The 10,669-nt window shown below is 43.3% G+C and overlaps 1 protein-coding gene across 1 annotated transcript; it reads left to right on the forward strand.

Annotated features, from left to right (window-relative positions):
* Positions 1 to 7,833: 7,833 nt before the first annotated feature.
* LOC147465385 (uncharacterized) lies at positions 7,834 to 10,307 on the forward strand. The gene is made up of 4 exons (XM_086519815.1): positions 7,834 to 8,008; positions 9,159 to 9,247; positions 9,396 to 9,566; positions 9,888 to 10,307. Exons 1-4 carry the CDS (start codon positions 7,921 to 7,923, stop codon positions 10,008 to 10,010), a joined length of 471 nt encoding a protein of 156 aa, XP_086375941.1. The 5' UTR covers positions 7,834 to 7,920; the 3' UTR covers positions 10,011 to 10,307.
* Positions 10,308 to 10,669: the final 362 nt, after the last annotated feature.

Genomic DNA, 10,669 nt, shown 5'->3' on the forward strand with positions numbered 1-10,669 from the left:
CCCTTGGGATAAAACAAGCCAAGATGTAAAGTGCCACTAAGGAAGCGGAAAATCCTCTTGACAGCCTGCCAATGCTTAGAGGGGCTATGCATAAATCTGCTGACTGCGAGACTGCAAACTGAATATCTGGCCTCGTGTTGCATACATAAATGAGGCAGCCAACAGCAGTTTGGTAAAGAGTGACATCAGCAGGATCGCCAGCATCATGTAGACTCAACTTCAACCTGTTTCCATGGGAGTGGCAATAGGTTTGCAATCCTCAAGTCCAAATTACATAGCAATGTTTCTATGTAACTTTTCTGACACAAGGCAATGCCACCATCACACTGCTTAAACTGTATACCCAAGTAATGATGCAACAGCCCCAAATCTTTCATCTTGAAAGTAGCATTCAAATCAGCCTTAAATTCAGCAATATGTCTCTCATTTGGTCCAGTGATCAGCAAATCATCAACATAAAGAACCACAATGAGAAATACATCATCCTCACGCTTTACATACAATGTGCTTTCTGTTGGACTGTACGAAAGCCTCGTTTAACAAATGAGTGTCAGCTTTCTCATACCAAGCACGAGGAGATTGCTTCAACCCATACAAAGCCTTCTTACATTTGCACACTTTGTCCTCTTGTCCTTTTATGACAAAACGCGAGGCTGCTGAGTTACATAAACTTCCTCAAATATGTCACCATTCCGAAAGCAGTAACAATGTCTGATTGATGTACATCCCAACCAAAATGAGCTGCCAATGCACATAGAAAACGCACAGTAGGTCATACGACAAGTGGGAGCAAAAGTCTCTTCATAATCTATGCCTTTTTGTTGTGCATAACCCTTTGCAAACAAGTCGAGCCTTATGGCGATCGATCTCACCAAGGCTTGCGTTTCAACTTGTAAAACCACTTCGTACCAATGGCCTTTTTGCCAGGAGGCAAATCACATAAAGACCATGTGTCATTTTCTATAAGTGCATCATATTCTGATTTTGGCAGCAATCCAATTTTCTGAATTCTGTGCTTCATCAAAAGACAGAGGCTCCTCAACATCATGTAAACTAGACGCAGCCAAAGCATAACAATCTGATGCATAGATGCATGGGGAGAGCCTGAACGAGTACGATAGATAAAGGTGCATCCCAATTTACTGTCACGCAAAGTGTGCACCAGCCATTTTGGCATACCTCTAGCCTGCTCATTTTCGGCCTTTCTCATCAAGTAATCTTACATCTGCATCAGTGAATGTGTCAAAGCATAACAATCTGATGCATAAGATGCATGGGGGAGCCTGAACGAGTACGACTAGATAAAGGTGCATCCAATTACTGTCACGCAAAGTGTGCACCAGCCATTTTGGCATACCTCTAGCCTGCTCATTTTCGGCCCTTTCCTCATCAAGTACATCATGTACATCTGCATCAGTGATAGGCTGTTCTAAAACATTTTCAGAAACCCCCATAGGCTGTACATTTGCCTCATTGGAACTTACATTCGTATTTCCACCACTGAAAAGAGGCAACAAAGTGTCATAAATGTCCTGTGAGCTTACATTATTGTCTCTAGTACATGACACCAAGGGCTGAACAGAATCTTCCACAAACACTACATCCCGTGAAACCAGAATACGTTTTGTTTGCGGATGATACAACCTGTAACCTTTGCTTTCAGCACTATAACCAACAAAAATACATTTGACAGCCTTATCATCCAATTTTCTGCGCTGCACTTGTGGCACCAAAGCATATGCCAAACAGCCAAAAACACGCATGTGCTCAATAGAAGGTTTTCTATCATGCCATGCTTCATATGGAGTAATAGACTGCAAAGCTTTCGTAGGACACCTGTTAAGTACATAAGTGGCACACATGATGGCCTCAAGCCAAAAAGAATGCGGCAAAGCTTGACTTTTGACCATACATCGTGCCATTTTCGTTAGTGACCTGTTTTTCCTCTCAGCAACACCATTTTGCTGAGGTGTATAAGGCACTGTACATTGGTGTTTTATCCCACGACTAGCTAGAAATGCATTAAATTCATGAGACATATACTCCCCCCCTCGATCGGAACGGAGGGTGCCCATAGTACATTTTGAGACATTTTCAGCCATAGCCAAAAATTGTTTGAAGCACATAAAAACTTCGGACTTCGCTTTAAGTGGAAATACCCATGCATGCCTGGAGTAATCATCAATGAAAGTCACGAAGTACAGGTAATTGCCCAAGGACAGAGTTTGCATGGGCCCACAAACATCATTATGCACAAGCTGCAACCTGCATGTGGCCCTAACTGAACCATCCTTTGGAAACTTAGAACGCTGCATTTTACCCAGAATACAGCCTTCACAAACATGTTTGACAGGTGCTTCAAGAGGCGGCAAAGAAGCAACCATATCAGATTTCTGCAAACGCAGCAAACTGGCAAAATTCAGATGACCAAAACGTGCATGCCAAAGTTTTGCATCTGAAATAGCCCTTGAATCTGCAACAGCATTTGCAAAATTTTGTCCACACTTGTCATACAAAGTGAGCTTATACAGCCCACGACACAAAAGCCCAGATGCAACAATTTCATCACCAAAACTGAGATCATGAACTGTACATCTGTCATCCACAAATTTGACTACAAGTCCAAGTCTAGCAAGTGCGGATACAGACAAGAGATTCTTCTTGATCCCAGGTACATAAAGTGCATCAACAAGTGTGAAGGAACTGCCATTAGCAACAGTGAGCACAATCTTTCCAACTCCCTGAATTGAATAAGAGGCGTTGTTGGCACAAGTGACTGAATTCCCATGAGGGACAGACTCGAGAGAGGTAAACAATTCACGATGTGAGGTAATGTGCTTTGTAGCACCACTGTCGAAATACCACACATGTGAATCTGTAGCAACTGACAAGCATGCATCATGGACAGCAGGATTGTAAGTGCACTCTGCGCTAAAAGCCCATTCTGCATCAACATCAGCATCACAATCTCCTTTCACAGAAGACTCAACAATGGCTGCATTTGTAGTGGAACCAGCATTTGCAGTGGAACCACCCTCTTTCTTCTTAGCCTCTTTGGCCTTCAACTTAGGACACGACTTGATCAAGTGATCATTGGCTTTACAATAATGGCAACGCATCTTCTTTTTGCCCTTATCACCAGAATTGCCAGACGAAGTGCTGCCAGCAGAAGCATTAGGAATAGAATTTTTGCCACTCGCAGCAGAACCATAAGAAGTGGCTGCATTACTGTTACCACCCTTTCTTTGAGAAGCAATAAAAGCCTGTTCAACTGCACGCTGCCTAGTCCTGTTTTTTCTAGAAAGTGACTCTTGCAACAGCAATGTGCATAATGCATCAAACTTGACAACTTCAGGATTTCCTTGGGTCATCAGTCTCCAAGTACTAGCAAAAGTCTGGTAGGAATCTGGTAAGGCATCAAGAACAGTCTGCACAAGGGAACTATCCGAAATGACTTCACCTGCAGAAATGAGTTGCTCATTGATATCCTTGACACTAGCAAGGAAAGTGTCCATATCATCTTCCTCATGCATAATCTTCGACTCTAGCTCTTTACGCAGCAAAGCAATTTTAGCCTCATTGCGGCTTGCATAAAGACCTGCTAGAATATCCCAAGCCTGTTTTGCAGATTTTGCTGAATGGATGTGAGGAATAATGGTGCGCTTCACAGACAACGCAATCAATGCATGAGCCTGCGCATCCTTAACATCCCAACGAGCTTTTTCTGCCGTAGGCAAAACAACTCTAACAGCTGCAATCCTTGCAGCAAGACCTGCAACATCCTCAACATCGCCTACATCTTCAGAACCAGGACGTACATCAATGCCCTGCACAATGTTCCAGACACCTTTTGACACAAGAACATGTTGCATCATATAAGCCCACATAGGGTAGTTGTCCCCATCCAACCTGTCCTCAGCAACAAACATCTTGAACACATCTGTGTTGTTGTTGTCAGCCATGGTAAATGCTGCACCTGATGTGAAAACTGCCCGAAAATAGGAGAAATGGAGCGGGAACAACTTGTGCTATATAGCACAAACTGTAGAAGACTATAAGGCACTTGTTATGCAGAAAACGGCACTGACAAAAAATCTGCACAAAATGATGAAATAGCCTGTGCAGTACTGCCCGTAGTGGAAACGGAGGCCGAAATGGGCCCAAATCAAAATTCTGAGCAGACCAAGCTCTTTGAGCCTACCCAAAATATTTGTCGACCTGCGAACGCTCGCCAAAGCTCACTGAAATCGGAGAAAGTGAGCAGGCGTGTGCTGGAGCAGCTGGCGACTAAGCCCGGGAGGACGTGACCTGCTCTGATACCAATTGTTGGAATTAGGGTTGCAGAGAAACACACACAGCTTGGAGAAGACGAAGGAAGCTCAAGGCACACAATAGAGAGTGTGTTACTTAGTGTGCAATGGAAAGATAGATAGCCCTAGAGTGATGGGCGTATATACAATGCATGGGGGAAAAAACCTCCTAAAGAGGGAAAAAATGCCCCGGCGGTCCTAGTGTGTTCACACACATCACTACCACATGTATATGGTAACATCCCCCACATAGTGGGCTTAACAAAACCGATATTAGATCCCAGTTCCACTTATCCTATTATAATTAACAACATCAACCATTTATAGGCTACTTAAGGACCCCTCTTCTTAAGCAAGAAAAGAGAAACCAAATGCTCTGATACCAATGTAATGGGAATGGCCTATGAACTTAGAGAATAGCGGAATTAAGAGAATTAGAGTGAGCAATTTTGAGAGCATAGAGGGTGAACTTAATTGGTAGTAGCAACTCTATCATAACACTTAATTAACTAGGCATGAACAATACTTTTACAAGAGAGAGAGAGTAGAGAATATGACAACAGTTGAGGACCGGATTTATGTGGAGCCGGTCCCCCCTCCAAAAGGCATTTGTATTATAGATTCTCTCATTAAGAGACTTGGTACAATACAATCTTTGTGTTCCTTGAGACCTCCTTGGCAATATGAAGATGGAAGGTTCACACACCAAGCTTTTGCATAATTTCAACAATCAATCTTCGCTTGGAAACAATCAAGAACTTGTGAACATCATTAATCTTTGTGTTCCCTAAATCATTTGAGTGCATGAAGATGTATACTTTTTATGCATCAACTTGTGCTTAAAGAAATAATTAATCTACTTTGCAATACAATTAATCTACTTGCATTAAGTAATTAATCTACTTGCAATAAACCATTAGCCTTCTTGCAATAAGCATAACATGCACTTGTAGAAAGCATTAACTATCCCAAGCCTCAATCCCAAGACCTCAAACACCTTCGAAGGTGGAGAGAGCTAGCAGGGAATGAGGGTAGGGAAGAGGAAGAAGAAACATTTCATAGGAGAAAGAAGTAGTTCCTCACTTATCATACTCTTGTTGCTAGCATACATAATAGCATAGTAATGAAGAAGGAGGAGATGGCAAGCTTAAGCATTGAAGCATAGCTCTTGGTTGGATTTGCATTCCATAGCCAAGAGAGTTGGTGTAGGCTCTCAACTTCTCAAGGAGCTTGGAGAAGGAGATGGAGCCCTTGCACTTTGCATAGCACACAATAAGAGTGTTTGTGAGTGTGTGTGGGTGAGTATACCCCCTAAGCACCCCCCTAGCTTGCTTGGGTCGACCCCCCCTTGTAGCTCATTGGACCCCTCCAGGCCTAGCTAATCACAAGCAGGAGCCATTACAAGCAACATGGGTAGCCTTGGGACAAGTGTCCCCCTTTCCCCTTTGAGAGAGAGGACTTGATAAATGCAAAATCAATTAATTAAATATCCTAAATTATCATTGGACCCCTTGGGTGGCCAACCAATAGGCTTCAGGCACACCATGAGGGCAACATGGGGAGGAACTTGACAAGTGTCCTTGCTGCCTCTTCAAGCTGGGGCTTCCCTTGTGTGTGTGTGTGTGTGTGTGTGTGTGTGTGTGTGTGTGTGTGTGTGTGTGTGTGTGTGTGTGTGTGTTTTCTCTCTCATCCCCGGGGCCCTTGTAGGCTCGCCCCCTTCCTTGTAGGGATATTTTTGACTTTGGATGAGCGAGCCCCTTAGTCATCAAGCATGACAAAGCACTTGAACTAGGGGGTGTTCCCACAAGCATCTCAGGCAAGCATCTCAAGGCACCTCAAGCACCTTAATCATGTAGCAAGTCAAGCACCTCAAGCATGGAGCCAGTCAAGCACCTCAAGCATCTTAATCAAGCACCTCAAGCATGTCAAGCACCTCAAGCACGACAAGCACCTCAAGCAGGACAAGCACCTCGAGCTTAGGTCGGGTTCCCACCTCAAGCTCAACCCTAGCTTGCCTAAGGTCAAAGGACTTTTACACACATTATTGGAGGTCTTCAATGAAGCTAACCCTAAGGTCTTATGCTCCATTGGTTAGCCTTGCTCTTTGATAGACCATCTCTCATTTGGGCCCCTTAACCATTGGCCCCGTGTTGAGATAAATCTATAAGCACATGTCTATATCCTAACCCTTGTTCCCGTGTATTCTCCCACATTAAGTGATCAGTTTTTTATGAGAAAATCATTTGGGTTGGATAGAGATTAATTTTTATGACAACAACAATATGCAAAATCTCGATGTTACTCTTGATTTCATTGAACCTCCTACATTACCGTGTCTTGATCAAACAAACAGCTGGATCCATGACGGATACCATTTTGAAAAACATTAGTGTTCTTATGAAGATCCTACCACTTTTGTTTTCGCGGATGAAAACGCTTCTCCAAGGGGGGAGTAATGTCATGCTAAGGGTAGGACTATAGGAGGGCACGGCCCTAGCCAAGGGCCGATAGATACACATGCAGTACATGTGCTATATATAGGAGGGCCAAGGGCCTATATATAGGTATGGTTGGGTGGTTATTGGCATGTCGATCTCCCTATGCTCTTTCATAGAATGATTGGCTGCGTGCCATATGCATTTATTGTAGGATAAAAAGGCAATGTTTACTTTTTTGGTGAAATTGATGGCGAGTCTATTTCATAATGTCATTTGGACCATCAAAGCAAATAACATAGCTAATGAAATATATTTGGGGGACAACAAGCTCAATTCGCTGGCGAGGCACGAGGTCAAAAACCCAGTGAGTTTTTCAAGGGTACTAAAACTTTTGCAAACACTAGGGTAAAAGGGCCAATAATGGGGTGGGTGCCTCTTGAAGGACCCGCGGACCATTAAATTATGAAAAGCAAAACCCAGATGTAGGACACCGAAGCATGTGTGCTTTCACGGCTAGCTCAGCTGAGGTTGTAATCGCTGCCGTTCGATGCAGGTGCAAGCCTCGCTGGCAGTAGAGTCTTTAAAATCGCCCTCGACAGTGGTGCTAATGGCGGCCTTTTTTGCTACACGAGATTTCAGCAACTGTCCGCGATCGCAGTCTGTCAACACTCGCACTCAAAATCGCCTTTACTGCAGGTAGATGCTATGTAGCGATATCGATTGCGCCCCTTCATGCTCAAAACGGAGCACCACGCAGCAAAAGCGCCTAGCAACTCGTTAAAGGTCCTTAATACGGTCCCTTCACCCTGGACGCTTGAAGAATTGGCTACCCCTCAACTACCTTTACAGTGAGGTGCCATCCAAAACATCATGAAAAGTAAAGATTAAGACATTAATTTCATGGTAATGGTAGTTTCAAATGGAGAGAGAGAGAGAGAGAGAGAGAGAGAGAGAGTGGAAGGCTATCCAGGGAGGGAGGGAGGGAGGTTGCATTTTTTCTCCACACCTCAAAAGGTTTTGGATAGGCTCATCACTCCCTTAACCTCATGATCTTCACCCTTCCTGTCCTCTCGTCAAGATTGAACATTTGTTAGGGTGACTTGTCCCACCCCCTTCACTTTGAGTGGCTCCAAACTTAGAATTGGTGATCTCGGCTGCCGGGAGAGGTAGCGATGGCGCTCCGAGCTTTCGCTTCGCAGACCGCAACAGCTCTGCGCATCAGCTCGCGTCCTGTCTTTCTCCGACATTTCTCTAGCAAATGTGAGTGTTTGAGTTTTTTTCCCCTCGGTTATGCGCTGCGCCACCGTGATCTACCCAAGCGATTGTTTCTTTCTCCTGCGTGTACTTGTGGATACTTTCTGTTATTCGCGTCTTTAGAGTAGGCTATGCGCAGATTTACTCCTTGTAAATGGGAGTAATCTCAATGCAGTTTAAAAGCTTCCTTTTATGCACTGCCTCCTGTTCTCTGCGCTTGAAATCCAGGCCTTGATTTGTCACGGCATCTTGAATTTACTTCCGAATAACGTCTGGTTTGATCTTGGCTTTTTGGAATCTGCTTGCTTTATGAACATGTCAGTGTATTTGCTTTGGGTGATTGTGGGCGGTCTTGTTCTGTTGCAATTTTTTGTCTGCGGTTTTAACTTCTCATTCTTACGTTACTGTACTTTTGCTGCTGCGTATTAAACTTAACCTCAAATCCTTAAACTGATTTTGGCAATGCAGCTTCCCTCTTAATATATCTGAGGCACTGGGTGAGTTTTTCGTTTGGGGTCAGGCAACATCCTTATATATTATGCAAACATAGAAACACTGAGATTTCTTTTATTTTTTCTCACCAGTTTTAATTGTTGGTCAAGCCCTTCCTAGTTATGCAGCCCCGCAGAGTCCTGACAATGCAAAGATGTAATACTGAAGATTTTGTGTCTGTTTTGTGGCTGAAAAATCCCAATAGCCCTTCACTGGCTATGATGAATGTATTACTATGTGGGAAAATGCCCTAGTAAGCGACCATTAGTATACCTGGATGAGGAAAGCTAGTGCTGCTCAAATCTTTCAATGAAGGTTGTCTGAAGAGGCTTAATTTTTTTGATGATCACAGAAATTACTATTATCTGTGTCTGTTATGCACCTCCAGACGTTGGTTTCTCACTATTATTGGTGGTTTAGGTCATCGAGCAAGTCTGGACCCTAATCTCATCTATATTCTCTCAAAGAGAGTGACTAATCCAATACTTTCCAGTGTTGAAAGTTTGGACAGTGTTTGTCTAGAATGTGCTAAGCCATGTGGATTATACCAGAAGTGAACTTTGTTACCATATGGCATGTATGCATTTGATTTATGGAGTCTTCTTAGAGAATACCCAATGCGGTACACTGAATGTTTGCAGCCGTCTGTTGTTGGCTGCTGCAGATCCAGAAGGGTTAAAGTATGCTAAATCTCATGAATGGTTCAAGCCCGAAGGTGGTCAGGGCACAATGGGCTTGACCTCTTTTGCTGTGGTGAGATTCAGCCTTTCTTTTCTTACAGGGGCTGATCATTTTACTGAGCTCCTGTATGTACATGTCTGCAACAACTAATGCTCTAAATTCTGAACAAAATTTGTTTCAATAGCGGAGTTTAAAGGCATGGATTTCTCAATGTTGGCAGGATGAACTTGGTGATGTTGTGTTTGTGGAGCTACCAGAGGTTGGTTCAAAGTATGGGCAAGGAGAAAGCATCTGCACAGTGGAGAGTGTCAAAGCTTCAAGTTCAGTTTATGCTCCTGTAGGTGGTGAGGTTGTTGAAGTTAACAGCAGTGTCAAAGAATCTCCCGAGAAAGTGAGTCTTGATTGTGGTTTAGAAGTGTTCTACAATATCTTTTCCGCTAATGCTGGAAATTTATGTTTTTATGCGGTGTATGCTTGTTGCAAGTCGTGTTTGTGGGCCTAGGTGCTAAGCCTAATGTGAACATAATGTTCAGGACCATGATCTCAGTCTCAAGGGCTTCACAGTTTGCAGTCATTGGGTTGCCATACAAGAGAATCTAGTTTACAATACTTCTCACATTTGATCTCTTTTTTGGGATAAGATCATTTGGCGCCTTAGTATATTTTGACTCGTGATAACGCTCTGACTCTATATTTCTCTATTTCTCTCCAGTTGAACAAGGATCCTTTTGGTGACAGCTGGTTGGTCAAGCTAAAAGTGGGGGATCCAAGCCAATTGGGGTCGCTTCTTAGTGCCACTGATTATGAGGGACTTGTGGAGAAATCGAAGCACTAATATAGTACAATGGTTGCTCCAATGCAGTAGTCTGGTGCTTGCTCCCGTTGCTTGAATGGGTAAAGTCTAAGCTTTCATGGTTGGCAGTCTGTGCAGGGTAGGCATGTCCCTTGGATTGTCAGCGAACAAACGTGTAGATAAGTTTCAAATTGGCCTTAATGAAGGTCTTGCATTTCCTGCTGAGATTGTACTACTCAATTATAGAAATGAAGCCCCTTTATCCTGAGAAGAAAATTCAAGCTTTGTTTCTGAAGGGCATTGGCTCTGTAGAAATGTAATGTTGTCAATTTTGCTTCAGTTCTGTAACCACTGTGGAGCATGATCATGCCTTTAAGTAAATGTGGTTTAATGTGTAAACTCTGCATGGTTTAATGTTGTCCTTCAGAGGCATTCTTGGCACAGTAGGTGAATTTCTAAAGAGCGTTCCACTGGCAGTTTATGTTTTTGCCCTTAAAGTGGAAGCTTTGGCACGTAAACAAACAACCTTCCTTTCAGTGATGGTCCATTCGATTTGTGCTCAATGAGGCTTGCATAAGGTGTAATAGAGTTACTAGATTGTTAACAAAGTTGGTGTTCTATGATGGAAATTCTTATCTCAGTAAGTCTTCATTTTCAATGTTGCTTCGACTGGTGTCTTAATCTGTACCATTCAAACTCTG

The sequence above is a fragment of the Adiantum capillus-veneris genome, chromosome 1 (genome assembly GCF_014529385.1).
Source record: "Adiantum capillus-veneris isolate H3 chromosome 1, ASM1452938v2, whole genome shotgun sequence".
Taxonomy (NCBI): Eukaryota; Viridiplantae; Streptophyta; class Polypodiopsida; order Polypodiales; family Pteridaceae; genus Adiantum; species Adiantum capillus-veneris.